This window comes from Myotis davidii, unplaced genomic scaffold (assembly GCF_000327345.1).
Source record: "Myotis davidii unplaced genomic scaffold, ASM32734v1 scaffold428, whole genome shotgun sequence".
Classification (NCBI taxonomy): domain Eukaryota; kingdom Metazoa; phylum Chordata; class Mammalia; order Chiroptera; family Vespertilionidae; genus Myotis; species Myotis davidii.
This window is the reverse complement of record NW_006299834.1, coordinates 1,743,594-1,766,967: the sequence shown is the minus strand read 5'-3', so window position 1 is coordinate 1,766,967 and position 23,374 is coordinate 1,743,594. Positions and strand designations below refer to the sequence as shown.

Here is a 23,374-nt window from a genome sequence, read left to right as displayed (position 1 = left end):
CTGTGGTGATGGTTGCATATCTGTGAATATACTAAAAACCACTGAATTGCACCCTTAGGTGAATTACGTGTGAATTATACGAATAAAACTGCTTTTAAAAAAAACTATCCCATTTCACTCCTTTTTATTCTCCTCACTGCATTTCCTTTAGAATTTACTAACAAAACAGGGTCAAAAAAGACAAAGAACGACAACAAAGGGAAAGAAGGCAGAGAAAGTGTACGTCCCACCCTGCGGACGCTCTGGATGCCCATCTTACCTGCGTCAATGGCACACGGGTAATGGTAGCGGAAGGAGCAGCCTTTGTTGTAGCAGCCCAAGGTGGCGCCTGCCTCCTGGCAGTGGGAACATTTCTGAAAGGGAAGGAGTCAGACATGTCAGCACCGCAGGCTCAACCCTCCTCCCCAGGCTGCCCCCAGACCCCACAGGCCAGACATCAGCACATGGCCCTGAGGTGACGGGAGTCTGTGGTGGCAGGACGAGCAGGCCCGTTTCTAACTGCCACTCCCTGCCCACACCTGGAGGAGATCCAACAGTAAGGACCTAGGGCGGGCCTCACAAATAAACAGAACCACAGAGTGGCGAGGGTGGGTGTGCGGCCGGCCTCTGTTACCCCGCAGTCCATCCAGCCACATGCTCTCCTGAACTGTGTGAAGCTCTTGTGTGTTATTTCTGCTGTGAACGTCTTGGGTAGATGGAGAGGGTAAGATAGTAGAGTTATATATAAACCTTTTAGAATTAAAAGTGGAATTTGGTTTCCAATTCTTATATTTTTAAGATTTTATTTTTATTCTACTTATCCCAAATGCCCAATACAAGTATATTTCCCTTTTCAGAAAATATGGGCTCCTGTGAGCAAACGGTATTTTTACACACAAATCCTATTTTAAATGCACTAGGAAACCGGCCATGAATTTCTGGCCGAGTGAGACATTATTCTGTAATTGAGATCTCCTCCTTAAATGGTCAGGTTTTCTTAAAGTGGGGCACTTCTCCATCATCCCTCTGAAGTGGCTACAGCGAGCTTTCACTCCTGTCGGCACAAGGAATGTGTCCCATCATCAATAATCATAGCTATAAAGTCAACCACATCAGCCCCCTGAGGAAGGACGCAGGCTTCTGGTGGCCATGGCACACCCAGGTAAGGCTACCGGGAAAATACGGCACTTGTTCCTGATTCTAGGAAAAACAGAATAAAAGTGACCGTAAGCCAGTGGTTCTCAACCTTCCTAACGCCGCGACCCTTTAATACAGTTCCTCACGTTGTGGTGACCTCCAATTTCATTGTTACAAATTGAACATAATTAAAGCATAGTGATTAATCACAAAAACAATATGTAATTATATATGTGTTTTCCAATGGTCTTAGGCGACCCCTGTGAAAGGGTCGTTCGACCCCCAAAGGGGTCACGACCCGCAGGTTGAGAACCACTGCACTAAGCAGTTACACTTTCAGAAAAGAAAGGCTCCCCACACACCCATACCCTCCCCAGGAAAGTGACTGAAGGGCAGCCCGTCCCGCAGCCTGCAGCAGTAAGGTCAACAGGGAGCTGGAGAAAGCTCCCCCAATGCTGACGCTGAAGGTAAAATCACACTGACGCAGCCCAGCCCCAGTGTTCACCATACACCAGGCGCTGTACACGACTGATGTGGACCAACTCATCCAGTTTTCATAACTACCCTGGAACCCCCTCAGGCTACAGATGAGGAGCTTGAAGCACCAGAAGGGGAAGTAACCTGCTCCCTGTCACAGGTGGTCTGGGCTGACCCCTGGACTCCTCCAGAGACAAGGGGGCAGGAATAAGGCTTTAAGACAAGTCCTTCCAGAGCCTCACTTCCTCTCGGAAGCAAACATCCTTCTGGGTGCACATGGCCTCCCGCCCTTGCTAAGAAATAAAAGATGACTTGGCCTGGAGTAAACCAAGGACAGCTGGCAGCACTTTGGACAGCCCTAGACTTCATCTCCTTTTGGCGGTGCCAGGGGCCCCTTCAGAACAAAAGGACCCACCGTCAACTGGGGGAGGGAGTGTGGCTGATTTGTCGGTGGCCTGCCCACTGCCAGTCCTGCCCTACCCCTTCTGACCGACGGAGCCCGAAGAGCCAGCTACCCAGAGGACTTGTGCTCCAGGCCCTGCCCACCCTAGCGGTGACTCTCAAATAGCGGTGGCCATTAGGAATGGGTGTGGCAAGCATTTCTGGTAGGCAAGTCTGCAGGGAAAGGAGCTTTCCTCATGAGGGGGCAGTTCTAAATACATTGAGGGCAGAAGTGACAAGACGGAGGAACCTGGATTCTTTGACACTAAATGAAACAACCCCAGGACCACCCCATCTCCAGACTTGTTAGGGAAAAGGCTTTTTAAAAAAATCACCTTTTAATTTAATTTTGCAACTTGCAGTCAAAGTGCTCAGGAAATGTGACCTAAGATGACCATGTGCCAGACACACACACTAGATGTTCCCACACAGACCACCTACTAAAAGCAGCCTGCGGAGCAGATCTTGTCATCACCTGAGGCTACAGACAGGAAAGGGAGGTGATCGAGCTCTTATCTGAACAATGTCATTTCCTTCCCACCTCCACACATGCCCCTCAGTCCCCTGCAGGGCGTCCAAAGCTCCCTAACCTGGAATAGCCCACAGACCACAGGTCCCATCTTTTTCATAAAGAAAGGAATCTCATTTACATCAATAAAAAGCTTGTTGCTTATTGCAATTAAAAAGTGTAATTTACTACACTGCACCCAGAGAAGAAAGACCCTGCATGGTATATCAGAGCCTAAAGACAGAACCTGAGAGTTTAGTTCAGTCATTCTCAAAGGATGGTCCTTGGACCAGCAGCAGCAGCACCACCTGGGAATTTGTTAGAAATACAAATTTTGGGATTATGGGAAGATGGCAGAGTAGGTAGCTGTCTCCTCACCTGGACACCAACAGCACTGGCAGAAACTGATTAACTATTTTGAAACTCTAGTCTGTTCAGGGGTTGCAACTTCCAGGGGATGACTTGGTCAGTTTCCGTTCTTAGCACAGCAGCAGCTTGCACACAACTTGGGAGCCAGGTTGGGCAAAAGAACCCTGTCCTTCAATATTGGGCAATCTCTTCTCTGGCTGCTGCTCCTGACCACAGAGGTGGAGATAAAGAGGCAGGCCACTATTGTTGTTGCTCCCTCTCCCCAGGGATCTAAAACAGTGACTATTCCCTACCCCCTTCATTTTTTGCTTTCTCCGCTTTTGGGAGCCAGACATTAAAGACTATGACCTTCAAGAAAAAGTACATACACAGAGGAAATTAGAAAGTGACTCTGCATACCAAGGGAAGGGCTCAGGAAAGGCCTGAGAAGATCTTAAGTTTACACCTCAGGCTGATCCTAGGCACAGAGACAACCTGCAACAGCAACAACCACAAAAAGCAAACCCTGGTTTCCAGAGTCACCACATTGTTAGAGACATTCAAATGTCCAGTGTTCAGCGGACACTCACAGGCATTCACAAAAACAGGAATGCACGGCTATGGCCTATTCAAAGAAAAAAAATAAATCGACAGAAACTGTCCCTAAAAAAGACAATGGTGGATACACTAGACAAAGACTTTAAAAGAACTGCCTTAAAGATGCTCAATAAATAACAAAAGATGTGGGGAAAGTAAAAAACAAACAAACAAAAACAGTGTGTGAACTAAGTACATTAAAAAAAGAGAGAGAAAACCTTACATGAACGACTATAAAAACATCCAAGAAGCTCAAAGACTCCAAAATAAGATGAATTAAAAAAGATCCACACTAAGACACATAATCAAACTTGAAAAAGCCAAAAAAGAGAGAATCCTGACAGAAGTGAATTGTCATAAGTGGTTCTTGGTAAGATTTGCTGCAGCTCTTTCTTTCTTTCTTTTTTTTAAAATATATTTTATTGAGTTTTTACAGAGAGGAAAGGAGAGAGATAGAGAGTTAGAAACATCGATGAGAGAGAAACATCGACCAGCTGCCTCCTGCACACTCCCCACTGGGGATGTGCCCGCAACCAAGGTACATGCCCTTGACCGGAATCCAACCTGGGACCTTTCAGTCCTCAGGCCGACGCTCTATCCACTGAGCCAAACCGGTTTCGGCAGCTGCAGCTCTTTCATCAGAAACTTCGAAGGCCAGCAAACAGTCCATCAATATATTCAAAGTGCAATTCCCTCCCCCACCTCCAGCCCCCACCCCCAATCAACCAAGAATCCTTATCTGGCAAAAACTGTCCTTTAAGTGTGAGGAAGAGATTACGATATTTCCAAATAAACAAGAGCTGAGGGAGTTTGTGATCACTAGACCTACCCAGCAAGCAATGCTCAAGGGAATCCTGCCGGTGAAATGAAAGGGCACCAGAGGTCTATCAACGCCGAATGGAGAAATGAAGATCTTAACCAAGGCAAACACACGGGCTATTACAGAAGCCAGTATTCTAACAGCAGTCTGTAACTAGTTTTTTGTTTTCTACATGATGTAAGAGACTAATACAGTTAATACACTTAAAATTATTAGTTTATGTTTTGGGGCCTATATGTCTAAAAATGCAATTGTGTGTCGTCAATAACCAGAGATCGGAGCTGTAAAGGAGTAGAGGTTTTGTATGCTATTGAAGTCACATCAATGTATGAAGAAAGTAACCACATAATCATGCTCAATCGATGCAGAAAAAGCAGATGACAAAATCCAACACACTTGATGATAAAAACACACATTCCATGTTCCTGGACTGGAAGACTTAATATTATTAAACTACCTAACGTGATCTGCAATCTCTATCAAAATCCCAAAGACTTTTTGTGTGCAGAAATAGAAAACTTTACCGTAAAATTTGTACTAAATCTCAAGAGACCATGAATAGCCAAAATAACACTGAAAAAGAACAAAAGAAGAGGACTCATACTTCATTTTAAAACTTTCTATAAAACTACAGTAATAACAGTGTGGCACTGGCAGACATGGAATAGAGTCCAAAAATAAACTCTCAGAGACAATGTCAAATGATTTCTGACAAGGGTGTCAAGATCATTCAATGGGGGAAAGGACAGTGTGTTTTCAACAAATGATGCTGGGAAAAGTGGATATCCACATGCAAAAGACTGAAGTTGGACCCTTCCCTAAAACCACACACAAAAATTAACTCAAAATGGATCAAATACCTAAATATAAGACACAAAACAATAAAACTCTTAGAAGAAAACAGGACAAAAGCTTCATGAAAATAGATTTGGCAAAAATTTTGGGGGTTATGACACCAAAGGCCCATGTAGCAAAAGAAAAAAATAGACAAATATGACTTCATGAAAATTTTAAAAAATTTTGTGCATCAAAACCCATTATTGCCCTGGCCAGTGGCTCAGTGGTTAGAGCATTGGCCTGTGCACCCTGGAGGGCCGCATGTTTGATTCTGGGTCAAGGGCACATACCTGGATTGCAGGTTTGATTCCCACCCCAGGACGGGGAGTGAGGGGGAGGCTACCAATTGATATGTTGCTCTCTATCTATCTCTCCCTCCCCGCCCCTCCCTTCTACTCTCTCTAAAAATTAATTGGAGCCCGGCTGGTATGGCTCAGTGGTTGAGCATCGACCTACAAACCAGAAGGTCACAGTTCGATTCCTGGTCAGGGCAAATGCCAGGGGTTGTGGGCTAGATCCCAGTGTGGGGCCTGCAGGAGGCAGCTGACTGGCGATTCTCTCTTATCATTGATGTTTCTATCTTTCTCTCCCTCTTCCTTCCTCTCTCTGAAATCAATAAAAACGTATTTTTGAAAAAATCAATAGAAAAAATATCCTTACTCCTTGGGTGAGGGTTAAAAAAAAAAGACATTATTAAGAGAGTAAAAGAAGCAACCCACAGAATGGGAGAAAATATCAACAAATCACATGTAGGATAAGGGATTAATATCTAGAATATATAAAGAACTCCTAAAACTCAACAGCAACAAAATAACCCATTTTAAAAATGGGCAAAGGACTTGAATAGGCATTTCTCCCGGGAAGATATACAAATGTGAAGATAAGCATATGTGAAGATGCTCAACGTTGATCATTAGGGAAATGCAAATCAAAACCACAAGGTACCACTTCACACCCATCAGAATAACTACTGTCAAAACAAAAAACAAAACAAGAAAGAAAAAAAACCACCAAGTATTGGCAAGGACGTGTAGGTAGAAGTTGGAACCCCTGTGCACTGTTGCTGTAAATGAAAACTGGTACAGTTGCTGCAGAAAACAGTATGGTGGTTCCTCAAAGTTAAAAATAGAACTGCCATATGATCTAGCAATTCCATGTGCCAGGTGCCGAAGACAGAAGAAGAAAACTTATTATCTCTATAATATCCTGCTTCTATTCTCCCCTTCCATACCCAAAATCAATACCCAGGCTAATACCATTTCTAATTAGATATTTATTCTTTACTTTTCACCTGAAGAAACTAATTACACTATCATTCTCCCATAATGCAAATAACATAACAGTCACTGCAGAGCTAAATGTCCTTTGTTTTTGACTACACTGTTGCTACAAGTTTAACTATTCATTCCTAGGAGAGGCAAGTCCACACAACACTGCTCCCCACACAAATCAGACACACAGCTGGGCTTCAGTCATGGTTTCTAAAGGTATGTTTTTCAAACAAGCAACAACCCAATCTCAATAGTGCATTTTTCACTTAACAACAGGAATAAAGGTTATTTTTAAGCAACTCGGACAAGAATCCTACTTTTATTAATACTATAATCTTGGGAAATAAAGGATAAAATGTATGCTTAGTTTTTGGACAACAGAAAGTGGCCAAACACCCTCCCTGATCCTTACAGCAGCCCTTGTCACTGTCCCAGAGGCAGGCTCACTGACAGGAGGCGGCAGAGTGCAGGAGCTGAATCACCTAAGAGCAATTTAATCCATCCCCAGCAGAAGTGCCCCGGGAGAATTGTGCCTCTTCATTCACAGAAAGGCTTTCCTATGAGTTGTGACGGCGACCTGAATAATCGCCCTGTTTAATAAGCATCTCCAAGCAGCCTCAGAGCACCAATGCATTTGGGTCATAGTATTATTAGTGCTGGTGAAGATCAGTTCTGTTCGAGCCTTCAAGATCACACATGAGATGGCTTTTATCCAGCACTGCACACACTTCTGCTCATGCTCACAGTATTATTCATGTTTGTCTCTCTCTCCTAAACTGTGAGCTTCATTCTTGTGTCCCCAGGGCCTGGCACACTGCAGGAACCGTAAATGTGGGCTAATGGAACGAATGCGAGGTCTGACAAATTGGAGAGCTCGGAGGAAACGAACGAGGCTGCTCTTCAATGTGAGCTAAAGCGCGGATGCTGGTAGAGCCTGGAGAATGTGGAGCAGGTATGTGTTAATTTTCGGCCAACAGCAAGAGCTTTCTTCCCCTCTTAATGAAGCCTTCTGTATCTAGGGCAGAAGCCGCTGCTGCTGAGCCCTGTTAGCTCTGAGGCAGCCACTCGGTCTACATACAAGCAGCTAGCCTTTGAGGCCCTGAAAACATCTTTCTTTGAGGCGACTCTGCACCTATTAAATTTTCCTCCAGGAGCGCTACAAGCTGTTGGTTAAAGCAATACATACAAAACCCTCTGTTTTGGGTCCTTGCTGCCTTAGCGCTAGAGTTGCTAGACAACCTTACGTTCCCTCACAAAAGCTCATGAGACCAGCTGGGGCATCTGCTGCTGCCTGCTATGCTCAGACTCGCCTCCGGGACCTTCATCACACCCAGGCTTCAGGGCCAACCTTGGAGGCCAGAGAGTCGCCCAGTTCTTCTCAGGCCCGTTTAATTCAATGCTATGAGGCACAGTGCATGGCTGTCAAAGCTGCATTTATGTCTCCCAGCTGTTCTAGCAAAGGCACCAATTTCAGAAACGGAATCTGTTAAATGCACACCTCAGTATATTAAGTATGGTGATACCAGTGTAAGCGCCAGCAGCATTCACTGGCTGGCGAGAATTGTGTGTACCTTAAGACAAAAAGTTCCAGGTTTGACTGGCTTTTAGAGTAAAATGTGGATGGTCTAACGTGAATGCTGACCAAAGGTCAAGCAGCACAAGGGCCGATGGAAAAAGAACCCAGGGGTGTCAGCTCTCGTGGGAAAACCAAAGTCACCCCATCCATTTATCCTCTGTAGAATGGAGATAACCCTTTTACCCTGCCTTCCTTATACAGTTGTCTGAAATAACTGGAAGTGTTTTATAAACTAGAATGAGTTACATAATTATTAGGATTTAATTAAACAAAGTTAGAAGATTATTTTTTGGAACTAATTTTCTCCCGTAGATTACTGCCTGAACATCTGCTGGCACCATCTTTTTATAGGTTAGTTGCTGTGTGTATGTTTCAGTATTATTTCACCTAGGAAGGTGCTGGCTGCATGGTCAGCTCTTGCCAAATCCCTGAACACTGCACCTCTTAGCTACTCTTCAGCCTTTCACTGTTTCCCCTCCTAATTCTATCCTAAACAATACAGATCAATGGGAATTATTTTGAATGTTTTGTGAAGCACTGGTAGTTAGTGCTAAATAAATAGGGGAGAAAATTACACACCACAAGCAAATCAAACACTAGCAGGAGATGAAGAGCATGGAAACCTCCCCCAAAGGCATACTGAACACAAGCGAGGGAGAAAAGCGCCCTCAGGCTGGTCTGTCACCTGCCATGTGCTCCTAGCCAAGCTTCCTCCCTCAGCCTCCCCGCTCTCAATGCAACCTCATTCACTCACCTGAGAATAATCTAGAATAACGTCTACCTCCTGCCACAAGGGGCTGAGGCCCAGCAGGTAGTACTGCTTCTCAGTACACACCTAGGGCCTAAAGCCCATCTCCTCTGCCCTGAGGGGTAAGGGACATACATACACACGCTTTCTTCAGTCCGATCGTCATCTTTCAGATGTAATCATCTGGAATAAAATTACCCATTTAGACCCCTGCTACCCTCCCAGAGAACTCCCAATCAGAAAGTGGCTCTGCTGCTGACCCTGAAAACTATTAACTTCTTTGGGAAAGCTTTTCAAACCACATTGTAAAACCTGTGATAAGTGTCTTTGTGGCTACATGAATGGGGGTTAAAGGGTGGCTGGCCACAAAGGAGAACGCATGACAGCACGACCAAGGCAAACACCTAGGTGCGGGAGCCTGGCATGGCTCCCGCTGCATTCCTGGCCTTTTCTGATCCACGAGAGCCTGTTCCCTGAATTCCTTTCCTCCGGGCTCTGTCCTCGCAGGTGCGTTACAGTGGAGTCAGGATGTTCTGAATCGGGCTAGAAGGCTTGGGATTAAAGACCTTTTTTTCTTCATTAACCATGTCCTTCCTTGTCTTTCTGCACTTCATCCGTCTAACAGAAGAGCCAGAACTTAGCCATAACCTTGATCACACGAAGAATATATTCGAAGTAGACGCGCCCTTCCACAATGAAGGTGTTCACTTTACCATTCAAAAACAAATAGTGAGAATTTTCAGGTCTAAGATGCAGGTGGGGAAGGTGTCTTTCTCTAGCAGATTCTAACACATATATCTCTTCTTTTGCTGTTGCTATTTAACAAATCCAGACGTTCACACGTTAGGCACACGCCCAGCAGATGTGACGGTGACCGAAGTGACAGAGGTTCAAAGCCAGCTGGTGCTGCTTTACAGAACCTAAAGTGCAAGTTGTTCCACTGAATATGGAGAAAGGATCATGACTTCCTAACGAGCTATTTTGGGGGCTCTTATTAATTTGTCAATTTATGAATCTGTCTTCTTCATATGTCAATTCTGAATCTACAGCATCAAACTGAAAAGCTTGGAAACTGAAAACACCGGCCAGCAGAACATGAGTTAAGAACTGGATCAGTGTGGTCTCTATGGGCTGTTTTCTCCACTCCTCACCCTCCCTCTAGCATGCTGGCTTCTCCAAAGGCTGGGAAGGAGCAGATGATCAAGGCACCTCTGATTCTCAGTGGTCTTGGTTCTGACATTCAAGTTTTTAAAAATGGCTTCTACTAGAGAAATGTAATAATCTTCCCTTTCTGTTCATTCAGCACCTTTTTCTTGCCTGCCTGTGCGGGGCAAAGGGGCTGAACGCAGGGTGGCAAGTCCATCAAGTGTTTGCCCTCAAGGGATTTACAGAGGGGGGTAAGAAACCAAAACCGAGCTGTTACGATGTGAACAGTACTTCAGAGCCTAGAGGTCCAGTGAGACCTGGTTAAGGAGGTCAGAACCGTTCTTGTTGCTGAGCACAGTGGAGAGAGAACTAGTAGGAGCTACTCGGGCAGGGAGGGAAGGGAAGGTGGGCTGGAATGAGCTCAGGATGTGGAGGGTGCACACAATGGAACTTGATTCTGAGGGGCCCACCGCAGCCATGGGTCAGGGACGTCATGGAAGAGTTTGGGTGTGTGTGTGTAAATACAAGCCACCGTGGAGGTAAAACCAACAGGACTTGGTGATGAGCTGCAGCCGCTGGGATTGGTGAGATGGCAGCCCTGCTGAGCGGTGGTGCCTCACGTGGTGGGCACAGTGCAGGGCATCAGTGTAGCAGGATTCCGAGGAGAGGACACACGTGGCCTTCATTCTAAAAGCTACTTACTCTAAGAAACATTCCATTTACAGAACAGAATGGTCTGGATTTAGAGCAAAATTTCAACTGGAATTCTCAGGGATTGGTTTAATTTCAAATGACATTTTCTGGGAAACTGAAGGTAAGGCTCGACATCTTCCTGGAATAGCTCAGTCCGCACTTTACTGGATCAGAATGGTTATTCTCTATTGCCTCAGAGTGATAACTCCATTATTGGGCATATTCCTGTAAGATGCTCGGTAGAGACTAAGCTTTATCAAAGTGACCCCAAGACACAACTTAAAACTTGCTTTAAAAAATAAATCTCTGGCCCTGGCCGGTGTGACTCAGTTGGTTGGGCATCATCCCATGCACCAAGGGTTGCTGATCTGACTCTTGGTCAGGGCACTTGTGGGGGTTATGAGCTCAATCCCCATAGGGGGTGTGTGGGAGGCAGCCAATGGATGTTTCTCTCCCCACCCCCACTCTCTCAAAATCAATAAAAAATTTAAAAAATACATCTCTGGTAGCAAGCTGTTTTTCTTATAATTTGTTCATCCCAGAGTGAAAGAAAAAAACACCTAGTTGAAAACATGTTCCAGTCAGCTGACATCTCCTGTATTGGCCTTCCTTATATTCAGTGGGCTATTTTGTTCTTGGTCCCTGCCTCAAACACAGGCAGTCTAAACGGAGACACAGACCATGAAAAATGGAGAGCTGGGTGTGGCCGTGCAGCCGGGGCTCCATGAGAGGAAGGAGGCGGCCCCTGGCCTGCCTCCCACCAACTATGGGCTTGGACCAGTCCATTCATTTAAGCCTCGATTTTCTCAACAGTACACTGGGGATACAATACCCGGCTGGGAGGGAGGGGGAGGGAGCAGAGTGGAAAATCAATCTCTTAAGGGAATTAATGAGGAACCCCCCACCCCCAACCCTGAATGTGCTCAACAGTGAAGGAAAAGAATATTTTGAAAATGACATGCAGGGTATCCCTAAGATACCCTGTATAAAAATAGAAGGAAAAAACGGAAGTCCCAGCAGAGATCCCACGGGACGGAGAGCCCGAAACAACTGAGGCCTGGCCTTACCTGCAAGGCCACGGGACGCTGGAGGTGAGGAGCAGCATGGACATCAGGGCTGGCTTTTAAAAACAATCCACTCCTAGTGATTAAACTTAAACCCTTCAATGCTACAACTTCTGTGCAGCTGTTCTGAACATTTAGGTCCAGTATTTAACCACACTTTATTCCCCCCTCAACTACCTGTTTTAATACAGACACTTTTTATCGATGATAATGTTTTCTAGACAAGCACTAGCACAGGGACTAGTAATTCTTTCTACCAAGCTGTCCACAAAGCTGGAACTGTTTAGAATGATCACACATGGAATGAACAGCATCTGTGATGGCACAGGTGCTGGCTGCTCACTGCGGGTTTTGTGTTTTTATTTTTTTTTTTAAATTCTTACCCAACGGTATGTTTTTAGTGCTTTTAGAGAGAAAGGAAGGGTGAGGGGAGAGAAACATCACTGTGAGAGAGAAGCAGATCAATTGCCTCCCACATGTACCCTGACCAGGGATCAAACCCACCACCTAGGTATGTGCCTTGACCAGGAACGGAACCCACAACCTTCTGGTGTACGGGACAACACTCCAACCAATTGAGCCAGGCAGCCTGGATCTCGCTGTGGGTTTTAAATGTTCTAGAATTCCCTGACTAATTCTAATTCTCCCGGGTTTATAGTCTTCAGATTCAGCAAGACTAAATTTACGAAGGCAAACAAAGCAATTTCCCAAATAAAATGCTTCCACTTGTCACAATTTAAATGAGTACCAGTCTTCACCTCCAATATTAAAGCGTTACAAAGAAGATTTGGTTTAATTGTTTTCTCTTGCACAAAATGTCTATTGTTAATACATATTCTTCATAACTCTATCAGAGTCAACATAGATTTCACTAAGGAGGCTTCTCTGGGCGAGCCACACCTGGGTTTCTGCCTGAAACAATTTGTGCTTTATCCTGCCCACAGGTGAAAATATTCCATTAAAATATTCCTAATCAGAGGTTTCCTTTTCTAATAGGAGAAAGAAGCTGTAACTTTTTAAAAAACAATATACGGTATAACTTTGTCTAGGAGAGTTTTTACATGTTATGAAAAGGGATTTGTCACCCTAGCCGGTTTCGCTCAGAGGATAGCGGGTCTGCCTGTGGACCGAAGGGTCCTTGGGTTTGATTCTGATCAAGGGCATGTACCTCGGGGGCAGGCTCTTCCAAGCCCAGGTCCTGAGGGGTGCGTGCAGGAGGCAACCAATCGATGTGTCTCTCTCACATCGATATTTATCACTGTCTCTCCCTTTCTCTCTGAAAAATCAATGGACAAATATCCTTGAATGAAGATTTTTTTAAAAATGGGGTTTGTGCCCTTTAAGAAGCTAACAAGGAAAGGGTGGAAGTTCAGGTTTTGGGCAGTAATTAGTGTTTTCGGAGAACCAGAGAAAAGGTGGGACTCCAGCAGGATTAGGAGCCCCTGCAGCCCTGGGAGAAGACACAGAATGGCCTGTTAATATGGAGACTTGAAATTTAGGCTGCACAACACTATGTATTAGCTTATTTTTATTTTACCCTTTGCTCAACCATGGATTGGCTTATACAGAGAAACCCTTACCTTTTGTGCTTCCTAAATAAAAAAAGGTACCTTGTAAAAGAAATTACCTGCCAGGAAAGTGACTCTGGGTATAATCCCATTTCTCTCCCCAGTTCATCCCACCCAGGAGGTGGGTCTGTGCTTCCGGAAAGCCAGTTACAGTGCGAGGCACCCAGATTTAGCTCTTCACAGTTTCAGCTGCAGAAATGACTTAATTTCAAATACATGCGGCTCATGCTGGAACTTAAATCGCCAAAGAAGCTCCAAATTCTTGGCTCTGGAGGACTTTCTTATCTTCACTGCCTCGCTTCCTACCTGCCAGATTGACTTCCACCTCAACCTCACCAATCCTTTCATCTGCTCGTCCCCTTGAGGGAACGGAGTATTTATGAGGTAAGGCCTCCTTGGGCAAAGCCACCCTATTCTGGAAGTTCAAGGGCAGGAGCGGCCTGAAAAGGAACAGACAGCAGAGGCACTTTTATACGGGGCAAAGTTCCAGCAGAAAGGAACTTGAAAAAACTAGCCGGCCTTGGCGGATTTCAGCTCCTGCCAATGCAACTACCCACAGGGTCACTGGTCCCCACACCCGAGCGAGCGCTGGCTGCTTTACGGGTCACTTAATGAGGTGATAATGTGTGCGGTACCGCACAGGGCCTTTCAGGTCACCCGGCTCCCACAGCAGTGCTGTTAACCCCCACACCTTTTCTTCCCAGAAGCACTGCACTGGAAGGAAACACTTTGTCCAAACCTAGACTGGGAGCTCTGGTACCAAAGTTAGGGACTAGCTCATGATCGAACTTTGGTTGTCTCTAGCTAGTTGACTAGTTAAACACTGAGTTTTCAGAGTTGATTTTAGTCAATGTGCAGCAGCCCAGGCGTTTTTTATCCCCAAGAAAGTTTAAGAACTATTGGCTCAATCCATCTTCATGGATATGGACTTTTTTTTTCTTTGTTTCTGTTTTAGAAACTTAATCCCAGAGTAGGAAAATACTCAGGAAGAGGCCAATCCTCACTTCAACAGCCAAAGAAAATGGAAACTTGCAAGTAACAGGACCAGGATTCGAAATCTTGACCAAACTCAGTACTTACCTCCCCCACCTCCAATTTTTAAATGTCAATAGACTGTCATGACATGTCCCATTTTCCCTTACAACAACCCCATAGGAGTCCAGTTATTAGCTCCATGAGCCTTCCTGACTCACCTGGCCCCTTGTGCAAGTTAGCGCAGCCTCTGGGAGCTTCCACAGACCTACCCCTCGCAGCACTCACACCGTGCTAATCTAAGCTTAGAAACTGTCAGAAATTCCTTAACTCTGAAATAGTCATGCTTCTCTCCTTAGATTTCACATGAACATAACACACTTCCTGACTTCCCCATCACACCTGTTCCTCCTGCAGGCCTTCCTATTTCAAGAAATGGTACATTTACCCAGAAACCTGTTTCCACTCCTGCCCACACAGGCCACAGGCATCCGCCTCTCCAGCTGCGTTACCCTCTCCCTTGTTCAATACCATCTCCCCACACTGCTCTGTTTCTGACCCTTCCCTGTACCCTCCGTCTGAAATTCACTCTTGTCACCCTGACGAAGTGGCTCAGTTAGTTGGAGTGTTTGTTGCCCATACATCAAAAGGTTGCATGTTTGATACTGTGGGGCACATACCTAGGTTTCAGGTTCCATCCCCAGTTGGGGCACATACAGGAGGCAACCAATCAATGTTTCTCTCTCACATCCATATTTTTCTCTCTCAAAATCAGTAAGAACATATTCTAGGGTGATGATTAAAAAAGAAAATTAAAATGTGCTCTTGTGAACTGTAATAGAAAAAAAAGGATAACAACTAACTAAATAAAAATAAAACGCTCTCTAGTCTCACAGGCTGGCTCATTATTCCCATCTCAGTTCCTCAGCACACTCTACCTGGATTCCCAATCTAAGGCAGCGACCTAGTGATTTGTTCCTGACACCTAACAGATGCCAACCAGACGGCTGAATGAATGAGGACAGGGTGCCAGTAAACCAGGGTGTAAGCCGGCACTGGCATGGCCATCTTGGGTTTTTAGAAAAATCACTTCAAAGTAGAGGATGGAGTGGGAGTGTTCAAACTAAAGGGTATGGAGACCCCTTAAGATGCTACTGTGATGAGATGAGAGAGGATGCTGGTTTGGACCAGTAGGGTGGCAATGAAGATGAAAGGGATTTGAATTACATAGGAAATAAAAACAGGATACAGTGACTGCCTGGATGGGAGAAACGGGAAGGAGAGGAGTCTAAGATGGCTCCAGGTCTTTGGTTGGGCAGAGGACATGGAACTAGGTGAGGGACACTGGTCTTGAGGGAGGCCAGGGGGCAGCTGGACAGATCTGGAACTTGTGTTTTGGGTCATTAGGTCATGTTCTCATAAAGTAACTGTTTCTCTCGCTTATTCTGAGTCAAAGTGGAGGCTGTCGTCTAGATGGCCAGTCTAGGACAACAAGCACCAGTGTTAGGACCCCGAACCTCACATTTTTCTCTCAAGAGGCACACACTGAAATACACCACCACCAAAACCTTGTGCATGCCCGCTGTAATGAAGGGAGGCCCCGGCGATGGTCCCCGGCTGACTGTGCCTTACAGGAACCACCAGGCTAAGCACTGAGACACTGTGTGAAAGACAGATGGAAGGTGTTTTGGTAATGAGACTGAGTGAGTTTGTTCTATAAGCTACTTGATAGTTTCAGGCAGAAATTTGTTCTTTTGTTGACCTTGGTCTCACGCATCTGCTTCTGTGGCAGTTCTTCAGTTTTATTCTCCTACCACACATGACTTCAAACAGTACTGCCAACACATTCAAATCCAGTGTCCTCTCAGAAGCGCATGCAGCCCAAACCACTCCACTTTCCTGGCAAACAGGAACAGGGTCACATGGGGTTGGATTTTCTCTTCAGTTTCATTTCTCCCCAACACGCTCAGTGACTGGACACATCTTTACTAAAATGACATGTGAGAACACCTTGTAGAACAGCACCAGCCCGCAGTACTTAGTTCCTTTTAAAGTGACCTCAACTCAAAAGCCTCTGGGACAGTGGTTCTCAACGTTGGCTGCACATTAGAATTACCTGGGAATCTTTTTAAAATCCTGATTTCTGGGCCTCATCCTCCAGAAGTTCTGTTTCTTTGTTACTCATGTTGTGGCCCCAGCCCATAACAAAGAAACAGAATTTCCGGAGGATGAGGCCCAGAAATCAGGATTTTAAAAAGATTCCCAGGTGATTCTAATGTGCAGCCAACGTTGAGAACCACTGATCTAAGAGCTCTCCTAATGCCTTATTTAGGGGGCACTCCTGAAGAAAGGACTTCCACACATCTGAATTTTCCAGACAATTGAAGTTATTCAGAATAGGAAAACTATGCACAGAAAAATGACAGCAAATTGAGGGAAAATGTTAAAATTCCAAATTAATAATCAATGGACATAAAACATTAAAATTAATAGGGAACAATAGCAATATCACCAACACAAGAAATAAAATTAAAAAGAATTATATATTTAAGACCATCCAATGCCATTGAGGTTGTAGTAAAATGTGGGAGAGGGAGAAAGAGAGAGAGAAAGAGAGAGGGAGAGAGAGAGAGAGATTGGTTGTCTCCAGTACTCACACCAACCAGGGCTGGGAATCGAACCTGCAACCCAGGTACACACCCCTGACTGGGAATTGAACCTTGACCCTTAAGGTGCATGGGCTGACCTCTAACCACTGAGTGACACAGGCACCAACTTCAGATTTTCAGTAGTTTTCTAGCAAGGACTCTGTCATCCTCTGCCACTGGGGATAGAGCCTACAGCCGAGGTATGTGCCCTTGACATGAATCGAACCCATGACCCTTCAGACTGAGGGCGGATGCTCTAACCACTGAACAACTGACTAGGGAGACCTTGTTGGCTCTTTTAACATATTAGCGATAACTAGTTTACATTACAGGAATGATATCTCTACACCTAAAAGAAATAAACATTGTAGGAAAATTAAGTCTTACAATTTGTCACGATTTATTCTGTAAGGTAATATAAAAAATAAAATTGAAAACTGCAAATTTCACATGAGATTCCTTAGAATTTAGAAAAGCCAAATTTTGATTTTAGTCTCAAGGTCATCGTATAGTGATAAAAAAGAAGAGATAACTGTTGAGAGCAAGAGGTAGTAGATAATTACACAACTTTCCGCGACAGCTAACAGTCATGGGAACAGAGGTGAGCAGGCCTGGGTGCCTTGATGTGTAATGCAGACAGGCTGTGACAGAAGTGTGAGCTCTGATAACAAAGACCAAGTGACTGCCAGAGAAGGGCAGGTGAGGGAGGGAGAGGAAAGACGCCGGCGGGAATGAAGAGTGTGGGACTGTGTGAGGGAGGGCGAGGGGAGAGGGGGTCCAGCAGAGGTCCCTGTGGGGCATGTGGATGGGAGGTGGGAGAGGGAGAGGGACACTGGAGTGAAGAACAGGATGCTGGTATCAGCATCCTTGCTAGGCTTCTAACTTGAGCACAACATAGATGGGAATTCACAGAGCATCCAGGATAAATCCTTTATTTTACAGATAACCAGAAAGGGGAACTGACCTTTTTTGTTGTTTTAACATGCGGTCACATTTTAATAATGTAATCAATGTGTTAATACTTTTATGCTTATCAAATGTTTTTGTCACAATGTGAAGTAAATCAAGGAGGATGTTAGGCTGTTAGCTTGGGGGAGATAAATTTTTTCCATTATTTAAACTTGTATTAAAAATACACTTTAAATATTATTTTTAATACACTGACCCCATTTTTTTTTTTTTTTTTACTAAAACCAGTTCTTTAACATATACTGTGGGGTAAAAAAAGGTGAAAAATTCTGCATGGTGCTGTCAGCCTGGCGGGGGAGGAGGGACTGGAACAAGTACAGGCAAAGCTGGGCTGTGCTGTCAAGGGACACACCAGAGATCCATGGTTACCAGGTCCCTGTCTGATGCCACAATCCTCAAGGCCTCGCATTCCTAAATGTGTCAAAGGTAATTTTTACACACCAAGTCACATGTATGCCTTTTAGAAGCAACTAACTCTGTCGCACCATCCATGCCAGAGGTCACTGTGGATTCACATATATAATTACACCAAGATAAGTAAGCAGAGGTCAAAGTTAAACAAAACCAAAGAGGACTGCACAGAATGAATGGATTAAGTCCTACACTCAGAAAAGGAAGGAGAGTGAAGACTGTATGTACAAGAATTTCTAGTTTTCAGCAATTTTCAGAGTAGTGTTACACTTATAGGAAGAGGAGCCACTGTCTCTTGAGTACTCCATATTATTTTGTTATATCATGCTTGTCAAAACACCTGATAAATACATAGGCCAAAATGGGTCTCTAATAAAATGTATGTGGTCTTATCTCAACATAATAGGATTGAGAGCATGCTTATTAAACAGACCAAAATTGGATGCACCTGCTAAAATCTAAGATAAAACCAGACTCAAACGACCTTGACAATTTGAAACGTCATCAATCAAATTAAATAAAAGGCAAGTTAGTGTAACTTTAATCTGTTCTTGAGTACATGAGAATAAAAGCTACGCATAACAGAAAAGGATCTTGTAGTCATAGTGGAACATCAGCTCAAAGAGCCAAGAAGCTTAACCTTTTAAACCATTTTTAAAATCAACACATCACTAAGTCTGAGCGTGTGTCACTAAAGTTGAGTCTTCCTTTATTCTAAGGGTAATGAATGGTATGTTCTCCCTTCCTATCTCACTGGGTGGCTTGGGAGAATAAAACAGATGTGCTAGTCTTTTGAAAACTTAAATTCAACATAAAAGCCAGCATTCTATTCTAAAAGAAGGAAGTAAAATAAATAGAATAGACTTGAGGAAAGAGAAAGTTAATATTTTTAAAGGGCACTGGCAAAGTGTGTAGGTACAATCCTCCTATATAATAAAAGCCCAGCGACCAAATGGCGGAATGACCAGAACGACTGGTCGACCAGACATTATGATGTGCACTGACTACCAGGGGACAGCCGCTAAATGCAGAAGCTGCCCCCTGGTGGTCAGTGCGCTGCCACAGTGGGAGCATCGCTCGGCTGATCCGCTCATCTCCTGATGAGCAGGAACCTGGGCTGTGATCGTTGCCTCCTCGCCCCAGGCTCCTACTCCTCACTCCCTGCCACCTCCTCCTCCAGACGCCCACAGGCCGCCACCGGGCTCCCTGGAGCTGACCCCAGAAGCTGGGAGGCAAGTTTGTGACTGTGGTGGGACTGAGGCATATTCCGTCGCCTCTCAGTGCTATTGAACCTGGGCCCGGCCTTGACCGGGTCCCCTGGAGAGGCGAGTGCTCCAGTTCCACAGAAGATGCCAGACCTGGGAGCAGCCGCTCAGAGGGCAGGTGCATAGCCGCTAGGCAGACCAGGACAAGTGACACTCCCACAGTGGCCAATCCCCGCAGGCCACGCCCCCACCAGTGCACAAATCTCGTGTACTGGGCCTGTAGTATCTGTCTATATACAAGGCTAAGCGACTGGCTGACCAGCTGGTAGGTATGATGCACACTGACCACCAGGGGGCAGACGCTCAATGCAGAAGCTGCTGAGCAACAGCAACTTTGCAGAGTGCCCTCTCACACTCTGGGACCCTTCAGGGGATGTCGGACTGCCGGTTTTGGCCTGATCCCCACAGGCCAGGCCGAGGGACCCCCACCTACTGGAGGGACCCCACTCACTCTGCAGATGCCCTTCGAGCCCCAGCGCCACTCCAGGTGCGGCCGGCTGGGGTGGGACCATGGGAGGTTGGCTCCAGGGTGTGTCTGGCCCGTCTCGCCCAGTCCCACCCCGCCAGCCACCTTCTAATTAATTTCCTTTCAATGTGCACGGATCCGTGCACCAGGCCTCTAGTAAAGTAATAAGCTTAAAGCTGTAATATGAGACTTAAAATTGGTCATGAAACTAATATAATGTTATACATCAATTATATTTATTAGAAAAAAAGATTGCTCAACTATTTGTGTTCTGAAACCTGTCATTAAAGGAGATGGTAGAATTTGCAGCCCTGATGGAGCTATCAGAAAACTAAAACATCTAGGTGTAGAGACTCTATTATACAGAATTGTAGGGACAGAAATACCCGTTTTTATACCTTTTACCTTTAAATAAAGCATTCCAACTTTTTATTCCTTAGAACACATGATTAATTTGAAGCACTTATGAAACAGTTGAGGCTGCAATTAATATTTTAAAAAAACAAAAAAATTACTTTCAATGTTCTGTACCCAAAACGCTTCATGTTATTTTAACCACTTAGTCAATGCAGGTTATGGGGGGTGGGTTAGAAAAAGACCGATTTATCATATTCAGTGGATATATTCCAACTATAACATTCCAGATTTTATTTTAGGATCAAAGCTGACAAGTAATAGACTAAATTGTCACTTTCTGAAGACATGGATTCCTGATTAGGAATTTAAGAATGCAAGCTCCACTGTTCACCAACCTTTGGGGATGATGGAAATTGTGACTTACGGTGGTCACATCATTGTTGAGTATCTTTTACTTCCTATAAACTAGACTTTGATTGAGACACAGGATCGAAGGCTTTGCTAGGCAGGAATTAGCCTGATTACTGGTTACCCATTATTTTTATAGAATGTTCAAAAGTTTATATGTAAGCATTACTCTAAGACAGTGGTTCTCAACCTTCTGGCCATTCAAATACAGTTCCTCATGTTGTGACCCAACCATAAAATTATTTTCGTTGCTACTTCATAACTGTAATTTTGCTACTGTTATGAATCGTAATGTAAATATCTGATATGCAGGATGGTCTTAGGCGACCCCTGTGAAAGGGTCATTCGACCCCCAAAGGGGTCGCGACCCACAGATTGAGAACCGCTGCTCTAAGAGATAATAATAATCTACGTTGTAATGAAGAAAACACTGATGGATGGACATGACATACACCAAAAAGTAACAAATAAGCAGAACAAACCAACCCACCAAATATTTTAACTTTCTAGAGGAAAATTGGCAAGCAGGCCGTGAAATGGGACAAGATGATGATAAATGGATTACTGAGTGCTTAGACTTGACTATTTTGGAGAATTTTGTACTTTAGCATCTTAAATATTGTATCACTTTAAGACTTTTGCATTTTAATATGTCACTGTGTCTAAGAAGTAAATCTATTTCAAACTTGGGGTTGGGAGTGACATCAACGATGGAGACAGGGAAGGAAACAGAAGAAAGAACATGTGGGAAAGGCAAGCCCCTTGTGTTACAATTAGAATGTTCAAATTTTAAAAATATATAAATTTCACATTAATTACATTTTAACTATAGTTAGAGTATTTCCTTTTTATCAAATACTGCTAAAAATTCTGGGGATAATTCAATGATAAAGGGGTGGGAGAGGACAGTAAAAAGTGTCCAAGAATACTATGATTCTGGCTGATAAAATCCTTATTATGACTGAAAGTCATTTGTATAATTGTCAACTATAAGTTTTAAATATAAATTAATACAAAAAAACTCTCATCTAATTAAATACTATAGTTCAAACCATACATTTACACATCAGTTTCCCTCCCACAAAAATACAGGGATAAACTTATAAGACAAATTCATGAGGACATGAAGAATGGGAGAGGAAACAACACACAAGAGATGTCCAAATTCTGTGGAGTATTATGCTAAGTAAAATAACTCAAAGACAAGTATCACGTGATCTCACTCATAAGTGGAATCTAATTAACAAAATAAGCTGATGAACGGAGTGGATCCAGAGACATGGAAGCATGGAACAGAGTGTGGAATCTCAGAGGGAAGGCGGGGGAGAGGTGGGTGGGTGGGTGGAAGGAGATCAAAGACCTTGTATGCATACATGCATAACCCATGGACCCAAGAGGGTGGTGAAGGCCTGGGTGGGGGTGGACAGGAGGGGTCAATGTGGGGAATAAGGGAACACATGTAATACTTTCAACAATAAAGATTTAAAAAAAGATGTCCAAATTTTGTAAGCTGGAAATAGAATAGACAAAGAATAAGTGAATCAGCAGACAGAAAGGAAGCAGAGAGAATGAGTGCAGTAGAGGGGTCCCTAGAAAGCTAGCCCCTTGTGGCACAGATCTTGAGAAGGCAGTGTCTCAGAAAGTGGGTGCTGTAAGATGGGGCTGGCAACCAGAGCATTAACTCCGAGTTTGTAAGAGAAGTTGGATCCCTAACTTAGCCCAATTCAATCAAGTAATTGTCTCTTTAGAGCAGTGGTTCTCAACGTTGGCTGCACATTAGAATCACCTGGGAATCTTTTTAAAATCCTGATTTCTGGGCCGTTGAGGAAATCACAATCCCTCTGAACTATTCCCTCGCCCACCTGGGATCTTCCGGGGTGGGTGAGGGACATCAGGAGCACCACTGAGGCCCTGGACCCAGGTTACTACAGCAGTTAAGGGAGACCCTGGAACTCTCGCTGCTGCGGCCTCCGCGGCGGTGCAGACTGATGAGCGGCATGGTGCGACTGGGGTGAACGGGGACGCTGGGTTTATTCTCTTCCTTCTCTCTGGCGAAACAGTGGCTGTCCGAGGCCCAGAAATCAGGATTTAAAAAAGATTCCCAGGTGATTCTAATGTGCAAGCAACGTTGAGAACCACTGCTTTAGAGGGATATTCAGAGAAGAGAAAGCTCTCCAAGATATCAGAAATTAAGATAACTGAAAGGTTAGATGATAAAAGTTGAAGAAAACATGGAAAAATTAGAACAAAAAGGCAGAGAGAACACAGAACAGGAGAGAAAAGATAAAGCCAGAGGATCAACTCAGAAAGTACAATACACCTAATTAACAGGAATTCCAGAAAGAGAGAACAGGGAAGACAGAGGGAAAGAAATCATGCAAGAAATAACACACGACAAACTTCCCAAACTGAAAGGCATGAGGTTACAGGTGGCTAAACCTCACAGAGTAGCCAGCACAATGAATAAAGACTGACCTCAGGAAACCAAGATGGCGGCATACGTAAACACCGGAGAATGCTGCCTCGAACAACCACTTCAAAAATACAACTAAAAGACGGAACGGACATCATCCAGAGCCACATGAAGGCTGGCTGAGTGGAAATTCTACAACTAGGAGGAAAGAGAATATCATACCCAGACTCAGAGGAGGCGCAGTGCTGAAGTGAA

The 23,374-nt window shown here is 44.4% G+C and overlaps 1 protein-coding gene across 1 annotated transcript in view; it reads right to left on the bottom strand.

The window, feature by feature from the left end:
* TCF20 (transcription factor 20 (AR1)) overlaps positions 1-23,374 on the bottom strand; it is a 93,033-nt gene that overhangs the window by 11,534 nt on the left and 58,125 nt on the right. Inside the window, 1 exon segment of the mRNA XM_015571911.1 lies at positions 260-353. Coding sequence (XP_015427397.1) covers positions 260-353 — 94 coding nt within the window.